We start from the raw sequence: 19,610 nt of genomic DNA on the forward strand, positions 1-19,610 counted from the left end.
GATTAAATATATCTACAAGAATAAAAATCCACTCTGTATAGGTAATAAAAACTTCTAAAGAGGAAATATTTCACAAACAGAACACTGAACTTGAGAAAAACTATTTCTACTGCTACAGCATGCAAATTAATTTTCAAAACTTTTTTAGTGACAATGATTGTTAAAATTACCTGCAAGCTGTGCCAATCGATCATGAAGCTTGTATAAAGTGTTCATTATAAGATTTTTTTCACTTTCCTAAAGTTAAAAGAAATTATTATAAAATATCTAACTCCAAAAGAGACATACATACCAAATAATAATCTTACTCAATAAAAGAAAACATAAGAAATTTAAAATCATAGACGCTATATAATCTAAAGGACAAATTCATATTAAAGCACAAATTCATATTTAAACAATGGCTACCATAAAACCTAAAAATCTAAATTATCACTTTAAATATTTTATTTTTGGATAATATAGTCCTTTTAACTTAACATACCCAAAATATTATCATTTCAACATGCAATCAATATAAAAATTGATATTTTACATTTTTCTTTTTTATATTTTTATTGTATTTTTTCCCATTATCATTTAGTCCCTTTATATCCCCTCCCCCCAGCCATCACCACACTGTTGTCCATTAGTCCTTTATCCTTTTTACTCAGTCCCTCCACCACCCACCTTAGCTGTCATCCTGTTCTCTATCTTGCTTAGTAGTTTGTTCATTAAATTCCACATAAGAGTGAAATCATACGGTATTTGTCTTTCTCTGATTAGCTTATTTCACTTAGCATAATGTCCTCAAGGTCCATCCATACTGCTGCAAAGGGTAAAATTTTCTTTTTATGGCCAGGTAGTATATTCCATTGTGTAAATGTCCTATAATTGTTTTATCTACTCATCTACTGATGGATACTCAGGCTGCTTCCATTACTTGGTGACTGTAAATAACACTGCAATGAACACAGGAGTGCTTATATTCTTTCAAATTAGAGTTTGGGGTTCCTTTGGATATATCCCCAGAAGTAGGATCACTGACTGAAAAGGCAGATCCACTTTTAATTTTTGAGGTACCTCCATACTGCTTTCCACAGTGGCTGCACCAGTCTGCGTTCCCACCAACAGTGTACTAGGGTTCCCCTTTCTCCACAACCTCACCAACACATCTTGTTTGTTGATTTATTGATGACAGCCATTCTGACAGCCGTGAGATGATATCTCATTGGTGGCTGTAATTAGCATTTCTCTGATAATTAGTGACAGTAAGCATCTTTTCATGTCTATCAGCCACATGTATGCCCTCTTTGGAGAAGTGTCTAGGCAGACCCTTTGCCCATTTTTTAATTGCGTTGTTTTTTGGTGTTGAGTTTTGTAACTTTTTAATAAATTTTGTATATTAATCCCTTATCAGATGTATTAATGAACACATTCTCCCATTCTGTGGGTTGTCTTTTTATCTTGCTTATGATTTCCTTTGCTGTGCAAAAACCTTTTAGTTTGATGAGGATGATCAGGAAATTAGCACTAAGGTTAGTGCTAAAAAAGGTCTCATATACAACCAATTCCCCCAACCACCAAAGCAATGCTCCCATATCTCCCCTACCCCATACAATTGCATGCTCACGTATATTGTTCTTATGACACTGTTTTCTTCCAGGCTGCCTTCATGTTTTGTTTAATCTGACTCAACTGCATAATAAGGGAATGAGTATTGACAATTTGACCCTCAACCTCTCCTAGGTTCCCAAAGTGGCCCTGTATAAATTTATGAACCATTAAAGTAAAACAAGCATTTAATGAGTATCTACTAAGAGTTAAGACTGTCCTCAGCAAAGTGAGACCTAGTGAACAAGGTAGTTTCTGTTTTCAAGGGAAAAAACAGAGTAAGGGTTACAGTATAAAATATAATGTATGTTTTGTATAATGTATAGTACAAATGTATATAATGTGTAGTATATAATGTATAGTACAAAATATAATGTACTATATAAAATATAGTACAAAATACAAAATATTATGGTACAAAATATATTGCAAAATATAATGTAAATACAGAACAGGGAGGGAAGATCTGTTTATGGAAGAGAGGATATTTGAGTTGAGCTTCACAGAAAGAATAGAATTGACTAGCATTCTAAGTAGAAGAAACAGCATGAACAAAGGCATGAAGGCATAAAATCATTGTTATATGTCTCACATAAACAGTACCTATTCTGACTCAGTAACCTACTGGAAAAGCAGTCTGGAATGAACAGCTAGAGAGCCCTAGATACCAATACAAACAATTGCACTTCATTCTGAAAGGTAAGGAGCAAAGTAAAACAGACTCATGCATCAGGACTATTATTCTGACCATATAAAAGAAAAACAGAGAATAGACTATTGAAATGTCTACATACCCAGCCAACTAGTTTAAAGCAATGAGACCCCCCACTTAAGAGGAATCACAATTAAGAGAGACCAATAAAAACAATGGGGAAGGGTAGGTTAGGAGAGGGTGTAATAGCAGCTTATCATACAATTTGAAATAAATTTATGACTCCTGAGGGGGATGTGTTTTCATCATTTCCTTTCTTCCTGAAGTATCTAACAAAAGAGGATTATGTGGATAAATATGACCAAGAGCAAATTTAGACAAGATATAAAAATCTGGGAAAGGAATTATGTGCCATGAACACACAACCTCATCATTTATTTTCATGCTACATGTTCAGAGACAGAAGAAAGGTTTAGACACTACAAGTGGCATGCTTTTTGTCAAAGCAGCTTTAACAAATGACACTCTTTAGTGAAAACTTGTCAAGGGCTCCATGATCCTACCATCAGAGTCCTTGGTTTTATGTGAGATGGTTGATAGAGACAAGTGATCTTCCTTCAGCTGACCACTTGCCTTCCCATCCCTCTGCTTTCTCTACCCTCAGCTTTATCTCAACTAGATTTTGAATCCAGCCAGTCTTTATCTTTACATTAGCCTAAAAATCCAAACTGCAAAATATCAGACATCAAAACATAACTGCAGGGGCTGAAATCTAGGATTCAGAAAACTATGCATTTGTGATACATTAAACCACAAAATCATTGTTAATAAATAGGTTCATTATAATATGATGAGAAGGAACTCGAATGATAGTGTAGCTTGTGGACTTGTTACATAGAACTAAGGTAAGTCTGATCAGTCTGAGATTAAAGTAGCTAAGAGTTTATAGTTTGTCTCCTCCCTTATCTGGAAAAGTGACTGATTTCCTTTTTGTTTTATATATCCTGATCAAACCTATCCCCATACCCCTTTTGAAAATAAAACTAAATCCAAAAATCTGTTACTTGCCCTCACCTGTGTGATTACATCTCTTATGATGTAAATCACACTTCATCTTTTGATGCACAGATATTCGCACTGGACTAGATAAGTAGAATAACAAAACATAATCAGATATAACTGGATCTCATACAAGATAACATACATACTATTATATTCGCATACCAAGAATTTAAGCAAAAAGCCAAACTATAATATTTTTCGAGAATTATTTTTTCCAATAACTTATTCAAAATAGATGTTTCTATACAGTAAGAATCTCAAGTGCCATCCAAATGATCAAATAAGTATGATGTAAAACTATGTTATCAACATGAACAAATCAATTTTGAGAAAGGCTTTGGTTCAATTACCTTTAGCACCAGTACGCTAAACTAAAAGTAAATCTAAAAAGTATGTAAATCAAATATTAAAGCCACTTTCTTTATAAAAAACTTATATTGGCTTACAGTTTCATTACAGGCTTCTTCCATTCTGACTGCTTTTCAGATGGTCTCTTCTCCTAATATTCAGCTTGGACTGTATCTAACTAGTGGCTTCCCTAAATCACCCTGAAAACAAGTTGAAGATCTACCCATAAGCTAATATTTAAAGTAAGCTTTCACATAACCTTTCATTAAATGAAAATAATTTTATAATTTTAGATAGCTACCTTCTAATTGTTTGGTAAGGTCCAGATTTTCTTCGTGTAACACATACTCTCTAAAGCAAAGTCCTTATTTTTGGGAGAAAAAAATGAACTATAAAGAGATTCTACCAAATTTTCTCATATACTGTCACCTTCAAATATTTCCCTCATCTATCCTCAGCCAATTTTTCTCCTCAAAAATATTTTCGAATGTTTGTCTCATGTATCTGATTAAATCACAATAATGGATTTTAAACACTTAGAATGGTGCCTGGCACAGAATAAATATGTAATGTAAGTGAACTACCATCATCATCATTATAATTATACTATTATTTAGAAGTTCAGAACTTCAGTTCCCCTAATGGGGAAATTGTACAGAAGAAAATAAAGTCTTCTATAATATTTTCCATGTTCAGTGACTACTTTGTACAAAGTTAAATTACTACGCCAGCAGCAGTGTTTTAAAAGTCAATTCTTTCAAAAACAAATATCACAAAAGAATACTATTAAAAATAATCATTACAAAGTTCCACTCTGACAATCTAATCTAAAGCAATATTTTGTGGATCTGATTATACATTACTTATCACAACAAATAATGTGTCCTATACACTGTATATACTGCTATCAGATCCTACAAATAAAACTAGGAATGGTGTGTTATAACTCAAATATCTTAATATGTGAAATGCCTATAAATGATGGTATGCAAATAATATTTTCATGTGAATGAAATGTAGGTTAAAATAAACATTATAGATCCTTTAAAAGAAAAGGAATCATAAAAGGGCAGCCCAAGGAGTATGTTTCTTTCTAAGTCCGTTATCTTTCTGATGGTTGAACAGGCATACCAATGAGCAAAAAATCCAAAGGGAAAGGATGACATTAAAAAACACAAAAACTACTAGGGTATTCAATAACTTATGAGAACATCCATACCTCCAAAAGTAGGGCTAGGTCCCCAGATGACATACCACTGTCATTTTACTGAACAGAAGTTTTTAGCTTAACATGATAAACAGTTCAGCACTTGGGAAAAAAAATCAGTGTCAGATTTAATTATACTATAGTTAAGGAATACTCAAAATAAGAAAATGTATTGCTTCCCCCTAAAAGAATCTTTTTTAAATTACTATTTTTAGTTGACAGTCACCCTAATACTTTCATCATATAAAATATGAAACAAAATATCAGCATTGCAATCTTTTACTTACTTGTCTTTTTCCAAATGTTTCATCAAAGGGGTTTTTTACTATCAAGGAAAAAAAAGAGAAAGAACTATTAGTATCATTTAAAAATGAGAATTAGAATCCCCCTAAACAAGTCCTCTGAAATGCCAGCATGTACTTTGCTAAAACTGAATATAAACATGCGAATAAAACAAACTGGTAACGATAACAGCTGGGAAAGTATTTTTTCAAACTTACTATACTTACGAGTCTTACTTTGAATTTGCAGTACTCTCTGTAGTAATTGAGAGAAGGTGCTCTGATGCCAGAGCTGCTGGGTTCAAGTCTCAATTCCATCACTTACTAGCAACAGGACCTTGAACCAACATTTACTTTGCCACTCTAAGTTGTAGTTTCCTCTTGTATAAAGGAAGGATGTAACAATGACACCTACCTTATATTGTTGTAAGGATTAAATGAGATAAATCATTAAAAATTCTTGGCTTGACCTCAAACACTTAATACATGTTACCAATTATTATTACTATTAATAACTATCATTTGTTTCCACCTTAACTTAGTTTCTCTTCAAAAAACTTCTAAGAGTAGTTTCTACTTGTGCGGTCTACAACATGCTTTAAAAACAAGTAATTCATGCTCTGATTGGTGTGGCTCAGTGGACTGAGCACCAGCCTGCAGACTTAGGGGTTGCTGGTTTGATTCCCAGTCAGGGCACATGCCTGGGTTTCAGGTCATCCCTCGTACATTGATGTTTCTGTCTTCTTCTCCCTCACCCCTCTCTAAAAATAAAGAAATAAAACATTCTAAAACAATGAATAATTCATTTAGAATTCTGATTTCTAATAACTAAAGAAAATCTCCCTAATCCTTGCTACTATCTGGAAAAGTAGCAAGAAACAAAATATACAAATCAAAGTAGCTGAGAATTAAGTTTCAGTATTAAACAACTTTGGATTTCCAATAATTATAAAGAGGATTTACCACTTTCTATCTAACTTCCCTATACACCTCCCCCACACAAGTTTATGGCTGAATTATATAGCACCTCTCATGATTATGATTTAGAATCTCCTCCTTATCATCTATTTTTAAATCACATGTGAAAATATTCAAAACATTGATACCTGGATCCCTACAATCCAGGTCACAACGAAAACTGAGCCTACAAAGTACTTCACATTCACCAGGTTTCCTTTCTGAGGTGCTTTTCTATTTTTATTTGAGAAAACAGGAAGTCCCATAGGAACCAGGAACTGCCTGATTCTAAGAAAGTTCATGTGTGAGACCAGTTTAACAAGGTACGATTAAAAAAAGCAAGGAAAAAAATGTATCCTGCTATCATCTAAAGGGATTTGCTCATGGATTTTTAGACAATATTTTTCTATAGAGCAACAGGGTTATAATGCTAGGAAAGAAAAATTTTGAAGGAAGCTCAAAAGGACTCAATAGGGGAACAGAAAGAATGATACAACTTAAAGATTAAATAAAATGTTAAGAACTGAAACATGCTTGGACTAAAAAGACATTTCTTAATAACATTAATTTTTATTAAGTAAAATTTGAACAATTTAAAATAAAGCTATTTATTTGGTGGTAGTTAAATATACCACCAAAAGATGCCCTGTCGATCTAGTTAAAATAAAAATCTGGTTAAAACTGGTCAAACAATACTAAAAAACAGATCTTGTATGTGCTCTTTATAAGAATAGTTCTAAAATATATTAAAACGTTCAATTCTAAAACACAGGTTTTAATGTCTATTTTAAAAAGCCACGCATTATTTTTGACTATATACAAAAGTATTTTTTGCCCAGATTATTAAATGGAAAACTAGCTCTTCAAGTATCACTATGAAGGTATTGCTATGGACTGTAGATGTTCTCCCACAAGACTGCTCTACTGTTGAGTTTCTCATGACAGGGACCATGTGTCCTGTATGTCTAGCACTAAGCATAGAATTTGAGAAGTGCTGGTTGTGCTAGCTAAGTTAAATCCACCCTTCTTTATTCTATTCTGTGTATTAACACTGAAGGGAAAGTGTTAAATTCTGCAGGAAGATGCAGAAGGCTATGTTCTGGACAAGTGGGAATGGAGAGAGGGGATAAGATAACAAAGAGAAAGCCAAAGAGCAGAACAATAATTATGTTGAAAAACATTTCACTGTCCTCTGTTATCTTTCTAAATTTCTGCCTCTTGTCTAACAGGCACCCAGAGTGTAACATATATAAAACACCAACAATATACTTTCCATCCTACCCGTTTCCTGTTAAAAAAAAATCGCCCCCCCCAATTTCCTATGGCAATGGTCTCCTATTAAATTAACAGACAGACCTATAGAATTTTTTTTATTTTTTTAAAGATTTTATTTATTTATTTTTAGGGAGGGATGGGAGGGAGGGAGAGAGAGAGAGAGAGAGAGAGAGAGAGAGGGAGAGAAACATCAATGTGCGGTTGCTGGGGGTTATGGCCTGCAACCCAGGAATGTACCCTGGCTGGGAATCGAACCTGGGACACTTTGGTTCCCAGCCCGCGCTCAATCCACTGAGCTACGCCAGCCAGGGCTGGATTGTTACCTTTTTTGAGAATTTTATAGAACTATAGAAGTAAAATGTAGCCTTGAGGTTAAGTTTTAGAAAATTAGATCTAAAAATAGCAATTCTAACAAACCAAAACTCTCATTTCTAAAAGAAGCATCTTTATAGATCTAATTTTAATTCTGCCAAATTATTTTAGTATTTCTAAAACTACATCAGTATCTTTTATCTCAACCAAATTACCTAAACTTTTTAATGGGAACAACACATGTTGTTAACCCTAATGAAATATTCCTTCCTCCTCTGCTTATCGGGCAACACTAAAGGAGAAACAATATTCCAAAATCACCCCACAGCAAAACTTCATTTATTCCTCTTCACTTATTAGCCTCTTTTCTAGGAGTGGACCTGAGAGTAAATTATAGTTCTTATTCTTTATCCTAAAGCAATGATAATTCCAAGTTGCTATTTCAAACTTGGCTCTTCCACCCCCAAAAGGCACAACCTTTGTGTCTGTACACCTGTTACTGTCCTCTTTTATACTCTATACTAGCAACATTACTGCCTTTTCTCAAATTCTTCCCTTTGGCCATTTCTCCTTTAATTTTCTCATTCACATTGTTTCAAACCTCAAATACATCAAACTTTTCTTTGTAAATGTCCTCAATATTTTGACTTTTCTTTCATTTAAACCATCCTAATGACTGTAAAAGTAAAGTTTCTAAAAATGTTTCTTTAATTATACTACCAGACTCCTCAAAATTGTCCAGTGATTTCCTATCACATTTTGCTTCAAGGAACTAATTCTAATCTTGTGATAGTTTCCTACTGACTTACAAGACATGTTGACTCTTCTTCTCCAAACCTCTCTTATTCTGTCTCATCAATTCCAAAAATGTTACTAGTTTTACTGATTCTTTTTGTTAAATGTAAACTTTTAAAAAATTCTCCCAGGCTAATATCAAGTTTATAAACCATTATGAATTCTCAGATAAAAAGGGGGAAATGAAGTTTATCAACCAATAAATGTATTCACAAAATATGTGAATGTTTACCAAACAAATTGTTCTTCTCAGAAAGGCTTCATTTTTCACACCTGGTGGCAGTAAATGGAAAAAAAGTCTGTGGTGACCCAAGTTCTTTTGCAACTCACAAAGAAAAATAAACATTTAACAAGTATTTATAAGGTAGTTTTGTGTTAGGTACCAGAAATATGGCAGTGACTAAAATAAAAAATGTCCCTACCCTCAAGAAGCTTATGTTCTAGAGGGGTGAGAAGAGACAATGAATAAATACATTTTTAAAAATGTATAGTTATGTCAAATGCTTCTAGTACTTTAAAGATAAAACAGTAAGAATGGTGCTTGACATGTAAGGGAAGGAAGCAATATTAATAAATAAGATGATCAGAGAAGACCATACTAAAAAGACTGCATTTGAACAGAACCCAAGGGAGCAAAAGGAACAGGCCATGGACAGAGAATCTGATGCATAACAAAAGTAAATTGCTTCCTTAATGTAATTGTAGTTTTCACAGCTGGGCTTCAAAAAGATGGGATTCAAATCTATGTATGACTCTGAAGCTTACATTCTTTTCATTATATAAAAAACTACAGCAGAAAAAAAGTCTTTAGTTTAAGGAAAGCATTCTTCTCTAGAACCTTCAGATCTGGAATCGTGGAACTTTAATCTCTTGATGTAATACATGAAAAATGCCAAAAAGGAGGATAAGGAGGAAAGACACTGCTGTTGGAGAATATACTATTGTATGTTGGGTGAGGAAAACTTCAAAACCAAGTTCTCTAATAGTAGTTCAGGAAAAGATTTTCCATGGCATGTTAAAATACAAAGTACCCCGTGACCAACATGGGCAGCATTAATCCCTCCCCTTCTCTCTGCTGCCACAGCACTTTTTCATAATACTGCTACAAAACTTACCACAAGGAATTGTTTTCTTTAAAAACATCATAATTTTTCTGTTAAGTACCATACTACATCTAAACATTTTGGCTTCATCTTCCAACATAAGATATTCACAAACACATATTAAATGTTTGCCATTCACCAGGCATTATGCTAGTTGCAGGAAATTTAAACAATGAAATTACATAAACCCCATCCTCAAAAGTTCAGTCTTGAGGGCAGTAACTCTGCAGACACACGCTTTCAAAGGCAGTCCCTTTTAATTTTGTAACTCCATGACCTTAAACCTAGGTTTTAGTTTTTGGAAACTTCAAGTCATCTAGGCAGTTAAATTCAGCTGCCTAACTGAGCAATTATCTCTCTAAGTTGTACCTTTGTGCAAGCAGATATTCAAATTCTGAAATCCCATCTTCTAGTATTAATGGTTTAAAAAGAGCATAATTATACATTAAGTAGTAGGAGGTGGTGGTGAATGGGGGACAAATGTTTCCAACAGCTGCAGAACACTGCACCTGTGTGGCAAACACTTTTGCATTTCACCATCAGCCAGACTAATCTAAAAATGGGACAGGGTGAACATTCTTTTGCCACACAGCACATTGCACATTTGTTCTCTGAAAGTTCTCTGATTGTTTCATGGCTCTGTTAAATATATGGTCATTCTAAAAGACAGGAACTATTCACTTCAACCATACTTAATTACTGTGAATATTGAGATTAAATCAACAATCAAAACACACAAAAGTTTTGTGGATAAGACTGTCTACTAAAGCTTGCCTAAAACTCTTGTACCACCCTGTTCTACTTATAAATAATTTGTCCATTTTAACCCTACCGATCTATCTGGATTTACAGAGGTAAAGACCTAGGTAGAGATAATGAATGAAAGAAAAAGGAAGGAGACCAAAAACTCAAAAGCTCCTCCCTCCACTTCTCTTACCTGTAGGGCTCGCAACTTTCTAGTAGCCCTGGCTTTATGAGAGGCAATAATTCTGTGCTACATCCAAATAAGTTATTCTTAAAGAATGAGTGCTCACAGCACAATTCTTTCAATTTTCTCTTTGAAATTTTTTATAACGACAAAAATACACAGGTTCTATAAAATAAAAATTAAAAAGGCTTTAGCCCTGGCTGGCATAGCTCAGTGGATTTAGCAAGGGCTGCAAACCCAAGTGTCGTAGGTTCGATTCCCAGTCAGGGTACATGCCTGGGTTGCAGGCCATGACCCCCAGCAACTGCACATTGATGTTTCTCTTTCTCTCTCTCCCTCTCTCCCTCTCTCTCTCTTTCTCCTTCACTTTCCTCTCTAAAAATAAATAAATAAAATCTTTTTTTTAAAGGCTTTAAATGTGGACATCAAAGTACTAAGAACATAATGAAAACTGAAATGTGTCTAAGAGAATAAAAGGTCAAAACTCAATTAGTTTGTGAACAGCTTTATTACTGGGTTGGCCAAAAAGTACTTCTGGCTTTTTTCATAAGATAGCTCTAGTGGTGCTTAATTGTCTTTAACTGTATTCAAAACAAATTTGTTAGACTGTATTGTGACAGCTATCATGTCAGCAAGCATTTTTTTAGAAAGGTATCAAAATTGGTGAATCTTTGTGTAGCCATTTTAATAATGAAGATGGAAGAAAATAAGCAACATTTTCAGCATATGCTTTATTTCAAGGTAAAAACACAACTGAAACACAAAAAAGATTTGTGCAGTGTTGGAGAAGGTGCTATGACTGATCAAACATGTCAAAAGTGGTTTCCAAGTTTCGTCCTGGAGGTTTCTCACTGGACAATGCTCCACAGTTACATAAAGCAGTTGAAATGGATAGTGATTAAATCAAGACATTAAATGAATCAACATTATACCACGCAGGAGATAGCCAACATACTCAAAATATCCAAATCAATAAAATTATTGGTAAAATGAAAAATATGTATTTTAAGGAAAAAATATGGACTATATGGTTCACTTTTACTCTTCATCTCTATATGATAAAGAACATTATATAATCTTTTTCAACTTTGTAGTCATTTAAAATTCTCACATTTACTCACCGTAAAAATGAAGATTCCCTACCTAGTGAAGAAAAAAAAAAATGATAGAAATTTGTCTTTATTCAAATGCTAATTACATTTATAGTTGTGTCCCACGTTTGGGATCTCCATAACAAAAACTGTGAGAAAGACTTCTTCTTTTTTTTTTTTTAAAGATTTTATTTATTTGTTTTTAGAGAGGGAAGGGAGGGAGACAGAGAGAGACATCAATGTGTGGTTGCTGGGAGTCATGGCTGCAACCCAGGCATGTACCCTGACTGGGAATCGAACCTGCAACACTTTGATAGAAAGATTTCTAATCACAAACTGGCCAACAAATATTTATGGAGCATATTCTATTATGTTCTGAGAGCATACCTCTTTAAGAGTGGTAGAGATAAACAAGGAACAAAGATATATAAATATAATCAATACCACGTTGGAGTTTAGTATAGTGTGCTTTAAGAATCAGGAAGGAGCAAATAATTTCTGCCTGCAATACATTTGAGCCTTAAAAATAAACCAAGAGTAAGTAATAAAATGAAACGAATAACCGGAAAATCAAAAATTGATGAATCTTAAAAATATCATGTTGTATGAAAAACGCTTTATACAAGAGTATTCTGTGAATCCAATTATATGAAGTTTTAGAACAGGCAAAACTAATCAGTGGTGAAAAAATCAGAATAGTAATGAGGTGATGAGTACTGACTACACTTGAAGTTTTTGGAGTTGAATGTAATGTTCTATATCTGTAGAGATTTAAGTTACACAGCTGGATGATTTGTCAAAACTAATCTGATCATACATTAAAGATTTATGCATCTGACTCTATGCAAATTTTACCTTAAAAACACCTCAGTCTAGTTAATACCATGTATGAAATGTGTAAGAAAAAAGTATCCTAATATCTTCAATTTACTCTGAAATACATTTTTTAACAAGATAGAATAATGGAGTGATGGATAAGAGATATAATAAAGCAAATACAGAAAATGTTAACTGTATAATCTAGGTGTGGGTATATGAGTGCTCATAGCACAATTCTTTCAATTTTTGATTTGAAAATTTTTACAGTAAAATGCTAGAGAAAAAAGAATAAAGAACAAAACAAAAATATTTGTTGGTGGTACTAAAATCCTATCAAGAGAACCAGTAAAAGAGAATTTCAACACTTGAGTATGTTAGGGTAAAAAAAAAATTGTTTTGAAGACCTGAAGCTTATTGTATAAGAAAAAACATCCTTTCACTTCAATCTAGATTCTTGACAAATCAAAAACTAAAAAATTTCCTGTTTTTAGCAAAAGAACAAAACAAAACAAAACAAAAAAACAAAACTAGACGTTATTGTGATGAAAGCTTTTGATTTTAGAAAGACCTGTATAAGTCTTATTTTTTAAAATTCATACAATTTACATCTACAAGTAAGATTTTAAGTTATCTTTTTTACTAAAATAATGTCAGAAACTTGGCACATAGAAACAAAGCCAAAATATAGAAGCTTATATCTAATAATTTCTAAAAATTAAACGTTTAACACAATTTTCAAAATTACTTTCTAACAAGCTTGACCAAGCGTTAATAATAATGTAACAACACTGGCTTTATTTACTTAAAATAAAATTATTACTGAATTAGAAAGTTAGATCACTAGCAAATCAAGAACATATATATTTTTTTCACATTTACAAGACTTTAATGATAGTTTATCCCTTCCAAAAATGAACTCTGATTATCTTCATAGAGCCCCCAAGACTCAAAAAATATTTGATAGAACTATTGATTACTGAATCTAACTAGTAACTAAAATTGAAGTTCCCATTCAAAAAAATGTTTAATACAAGAGAAAACTTTAAGAAGTATTAACAGCTTACTCTACAATAGAATATAAAGTTAATACTGAATCTCTCCCCAACAGATACACACCTCTCTTAAGTCTTTAGACTTAAAAAAACAATAAGGCTGCTGCCTCCATCTAATTTTGTCAGCTAAAGATACCCCTGTAGTTTCCCCAATGTTGGGATGAAAGGTAGTATACGAATGTATTACATTCAAATACGAACAAACTAGTGTGTCCACATAAATTATGGGAGCTTTATCTTATTCCACTGCTTAAAGTTCAAACATTTGAGGGATCTACTTTTTCAGTACTTTCAAAGAACTCTTGAAAACTATTTTTACACATATGTCAATTAAAGAATTATGCTACTGCACAGTGACAAGTGAATCGAGAAATAAAAGCAGGTCAACCCACAAAGGTTAGACACAAACCTATAAATAAAACCAACCATCTGTGTAATAGATAACTTGGCACCCAAAGAACTTTATGCTAATGCAATACTGTAATTTATTAAACATGGTGACAGCTCACTGTGTTAAGAGATTTTAAACATTAACTGTTACATACTAGAGACTGGCTGTAACACTTCCTCAAGGTTTACACTGCAAAGAATACAAGTGAAATTGTATTCTAACAAGGTCTGTTCTGAAAGACTACTACTAAATGAGAATTTGGAGATCCAAAAAATATCTGTGACATACTGTACAACCTGTCAATGTAATAAAGCAACATGCATGTCCCATACAATTAAATACAAGAGTTCTTCTACTTAGTAACATTCTCAATCAAAATGCATGTATACAACATTTTCAATGACTAGAGATAATAATACATACTACCAGCATAGTCTTGTGTAGCACAGACAATATGCAAATAATAAAATTGGAGAGAGAAAACCTGCAGTGCAGTGTAAAGGCAAATAGAAGTAAAAGAATTTTTTTGATTATAGGAGTGCTCATTCCCTTCATCAAATGGGGATAAGGAACACAGGTCTGATAAAAGGGAAAATGGCATTACATGTTATAGACAAAGCACAGAGATTGAAGTATGACTGAAATAAACATAAACTGAATTTGAAGGTAAAAAGGAAATCCCCATCACTGACTTTATGAGCAATATGCTTAAAATTTATATATTGACTTTTCGCTTGGGAAGAAACCAGACAAAAATGAAGTCACTTGAGAAACAGAAGAATTTAAGTAAGTCATCATTAGGTACAAATAAAACCACTGAATAAAACAAAATGTAAGCAGACATTACATTCAGTAAACTAAACTAGACTAAATAAGACTTTTCTTGGTTACAATATATGGAACCTTAAGAGTAAAACCCATGCTTCCATATAAACACAACAGCCAGAAAGTACAACATGCACTGAAATCATATCAGATTTTCACCTGTCTATATCTAACTTCTACAACTTTTACTTGTAGCAGAACAAATATGTGTGAATGAATGCTAAAAAATAATGTGTGCAATTCCCCACATTCTATTGGCTATTATAGTCAATAAATAAGCACATGCCCTTGACAAAACCTGAAACTAGAGAAATGATGACGCTATTCCCTCACCTACTCTCAGTTTCCCTGTGCCTCTTATACTGTAAATGCTTTAAACACTTAGTATGATTGTAACATTTAAAGATGTACTATCGGCCTTAATACTTCATGAGGTACTAAAACAGTCTATTCTTACACTGGAAGGCAAAAAAGAAACCCTGGTCTTTATGAGAAACCATATGGCAGCCTCTAAACCTAGAGGACTTAATGACATTTGTGACTATGCTTAATTTTTGCTTTATGCTCTGACTTCAAAAACCTAACTTTGTGGAACTACTATATATTAGAGTTGGAAATCTGAACTGGTCAGTAACAAAAACATTTTCTGAACCAAGTAAATAAAACTGATGTCTTAATAATACCCACTTAGTAAACATTCAAGGCATCTTAAAATTTCCAAATTATTACTAATTTCCCCACATTGACACCTCTTGTTAAATTCCATACAATAAGGTGCTAAGGAATACAAGATGAAAATTCATTGTATCTTCACTAGAGAAGCTTAAGAGTATAGTGATCATCACTACTTTGGAGGATCACAGACCCTTTTTAGATTTTGACCCTCTCCCCAGAAAACTGCATGTACATTAAAAAATGTGCATGCAATTTCAAGGAGTTATTATTCACCTGGACTCCATTTATAATTTCTTTAAGAGTCATGGGCCATTGGGATTAAGAAATCCTGGTCCAGTAAAATGTAAGACTTTTTTAAAATGGGAAGGTGGGGATAATTCCAAAAGAAAGCCAAAACAAATACAGTGAGATAATACAAACCATGTAGACAATATTGTGTAGAAACATATCTGTGTTGGGAATCAGATTATCTGCATTCAAATCTTGGCTGGACAAGTTTCTTTACCTCCCTAAGTCTCAGTTTCCTCACCTAAAGGGAATGATAACTACCTGGCTCTTAGGACTGTTTTTTGTTTGTTAGTTTGTTTATTGTTGTTCAATTATAGCTGTCCCAATTTTCCCCCCATTGCTCTCAGGACTGTTTTAAGAAATGAAAGCATGAATGCAAAATTTAGCACAGTTCTGAGACAGACACTTACAAGTACAGACCTAGAGTCCCTTGAGTTGAATTGATTCCTAAAGTCTTTACAGTCCCAGTCCACATACACCATACACCCCTCAAAGTAAACCATCAGTTTAAGACTGTCTTTATGATCAAAAGAACCCAACTAAAACATCTTTTCTCAAACTCCATTGCTCAAAGTAGCAAGTGACTTCTAAAACTCCTTTAAATTCAGATAATCTTATATGCCAAAAATGTTGACTTTAAGTTTATCTGCTTTTATTCATGCAGTGTGACCTCCCTTCCTTCGGAACCAAGATTCTTTACCAAAAATAGACAAAAGGAAAAGTATGGCAACAACCCTATAGTCAATTAGAGGAAGAAAAATCTTGTAAATCAAAGCACAAAATAACTTATTTATTTACATTCCTGTTATAGCTAGCAGATTAATTTACCAGAATTTTGATTTATTATTTAAGGTCTGTATTCCTTTCTGCCCTCAAATTGTATACCCTGCTAAAGACAATTCTTGCTCTTTAAACATATGTATAGATTTTTATTTAACTACAGTACTTACACTATAGTTCATCACTAAGCAACTACTGATGAATCTGTCTTTTATTCTACATTATAATCCCAACAAAATTTAACCAAAAAAACTTTAAAGAAAATAGGACATGGTTGCTTGAAAAAAATAAATAAAATTAGCAATCTAAACCAACCCAAAACTGCATGTGAACTGATATTCTGCCTAAGACAAAATTCAGGCAAGGACACGAAATCATTATAGTTTGTCTCATTTTCCAGCCCCTAAGTTACAGAATTTTTAAAAAGGTACCAAATATTTTTAAAGTAATCGAGTGACATTTTCTTTTTCCTTCTTGGATGACACAGTATAATTTATACCAGGTTTGTATTAATTTCAACCTAGTACAATTTTTAAAATTCAAGGTATAAATTTTCCTCTAAGTAATCTTTAGTCTTGAAGTTACATCATTTAGATAAATGAAAAGTATCTCTCTACATTGAAAGGTTGTGAGGTAAAATGAAAAAACATCTCTGGAGCAATGAATACTAGCTCTAACATTTGACTTGTGATCTTACGCAAGTTGCCTTTTCTGGGACTCTAATAACCTAACGTAAAATGGGATGTTTTGTGGCTATGCACAGCAATATGAGAAAGGCATTAATAAATCTTAGCTTTTCCTTCTCTTTCCCATCCTAGCATGTAAAAAAGAGGCACTCAGTTTATAAATTAACACAATATATCACTACATTCCTCATTTGTCTCTGGCACAGAGGTACTAAGGAGAAATGACAGAGTTCTTAGAATATCTGTGAGTTAGGAAGAGATGAAAAGAAAGACCCTAAAGCAAGGTTCCTGCCAAAAATCTTTTATAATGCCTTCATTTTCACTAAATGCCAAAAATTTCACTAATCAAGGACAGTCTCAGTCAATAAAGATCTTGTATTTAAAGTACAATCATCTCTAAGATTAAGGGGCTTTTACCAGTTGGTAGTTTGGTCAGTCATTTAAACATTATAACTGATCCCCTGACATTCACTATGAATGTTTTGAAAACAAGTTTTAAAATATAAACAGTATATATAATTTCCTTACAGCATGCTGTAAGTAGTGGTTCTCTGCTCTTTAAGTAAAAGGACCCCTTCATTAATATCCCCGCAATATTTCTGTATTAATACTAAGAAAATATGACAAAATTCTACTGTAAATATAATTTTATATAATTCTAGCAATATTGATATGCAGTTGAAAAGTACTAGTGCAAAATAAGAGGGGTGAATCATTTGTTAGATTCTCAGACAATACTTTGTAATGCACTTTCCCAAAATGTTCTTAGCCAATTAAGAACTACTGACATAAATTCTAACCAAAAAATGTAGGCAATTCAACTACTACACATATAAGGATGAAGGATAATTTAGAGAAGCCAGGCTAAACTGATTCCATTGCCTCAATCCTTACTAAATAGAGATAATCACATTTTATCAAATTTTACCTTAAAATTATATACTTGTATTATCAGGATTCTACAACTAATTCAAGTGGCTTTCCCTAACATTTAACTAAAAGTAATTGAAGTAATAAATGGAGTTGATTTGGTAAAAGGGAAGGTGTATGAAAGTGGAATGCAATATAATACAATCATTAGAGGATGGGCTTTTTAAGTCATTCAGTCAACAATACAACTCTATAACTCCCCTCTCTGATCTGTAACCTTGGACAAAGAGATTAATCTAATCCTCCATTAAAATCCCTCAATTGTAAAATGATGTAAAAAGTGCTTAAGACAAAATGTTTACACTTGCCAAGCACCCAATAAACAGACCTACTAATTTATAGGGCATTATGCTAAGTGAAGTAAATCAGAGAAAAAAAAAATAACTATCTCACTTGTATGTGGAATCTAAAAAAAACAAACAAAACAAAAACAAACTCATAGATACTGAGAATAGACTGCTGTTTGCCAGAGGTGGGGTAGGGGGTTGGATGAAATGGGTGAAGGTCGTCAAAAGGTACAAATTTCCAGTTATAAGATAAATAAGTTCCTGAAGATGTAATGTATGGTGACTATTGTTACTAATACGTGCTATACTATGTATTTGAAAGTTGCCAAGAGAATAGATCTTAGAAGTTCTCAGCACAAGAAAAATAACTGTAATAAAGTGTAGTGACAGATGTTAACTAAAATTTGCTGTGGTAATAATTTCACAATGTACACATATATCAAATCACTAAGCAGCTAAAATTAATACAATGTTTTATGTCAATTAAATCTCAATTTTTAAAAAATGAATTACTGAGCACCTAGATTTTTAGCTAAGGTCATAGAACAGTAGAAAGCTTAGCCCAGTTATGAGGACAGGAATTAAGAAATGAAAAAGTATAACAAACAAAGATAAAGAGCCAAAAATAAACTTGCTTCCTCCTCATCCAACTTCCACAGAACATGATCCACTGCTCTTAGGATCCAAAACTTAAACCAATACTACATTCATGCTAAAATAGGCTTCTATGGGCTAGCCTAGGAACTTAAACTTAAAAACAGTGAGTTAAATAAACATATTCTAAGTTGAAACAACTATTTTATATGTGATCTGGAAGACAACCCGTTCAGAAATTAAGAACTGCTCGTTTTCCTTTTGGAAGCAAATAGCCTGTCTTTGAGTATAAACATTCACAAAACCACCACAAAATAACACCTTGTGAAAAAAAAAAAACTGAGATAATTTTTTAATTTGAAGTATGTGATAAATAAAAGTATCCCAAAATCTTTCTCAAAGTGAGGCACTGAAACCCTTAAAATTTCTATTTTATGTCCACAAAAGTTTTCTGTTTTCATTTTTCTCAATAGGAGCTGACTTTTCCTTTATCTCCCAGGACAATCACGTGCCAGAATCAAAAAAGGCCATCTCTCCTTCCTATATTTTTAGTTTGAAAAGATGTACAAAGCAATTTACAATAGGAAATAGTGAAAAGAATAAAAAGGAACATTCCCAATAAGAAATATGAGAGAGAATTTAGGGAATACCATTTCTACTTTAAGCTAAGAAGCCCTTT

At 33.0% G+C, this 19,610-nt stretch overlaps 1 protein-coding gene across 1 annotated transcript in view; it reads right to left on the bottom strand.

The window, feature by feature from the left end:
• LEMD3 (LEM domain containing 3) overlaps positions 1–19,610 on the bottom strand; it is a 58,044-nt gene that overhangs the window by 22,080 nt on the left and 16,354 nt on the right. Inside the window, exons 2-3 of the mRNA XM_028531685.2 lie at positions 5,150–5,187; positions 171–237 (exon numbers count right to left, since the gene is read on the bottom strand). Of these exons, the coding sequence (XP_028387486.1) occupies positions 171–237; positions 5,150–5,187 (105 nt within the window). The remainder of the gene's footprint in view (positions 1–170; positions 238–5,149; positions 5,188–19,610) is intronic.

Source organism: Phyllostomus discolor, chromosome 2 (assembly GCF_004126475.2).
Source record: "Phyllostomus discolor isolate MPI-MPIP mPhyDis1 chromosome 2, mPhyDis1.pri.v3, whole genome shotgun sequence".
In the NCBI taxonomy this organism is placed as follows: domain Eukaryota; kingdom Metazoa; phylum Chordata; class Mammalia; order Chiroptera; family Phyllostomidae; genus Phyllostomus; species Phyllostomus discolor.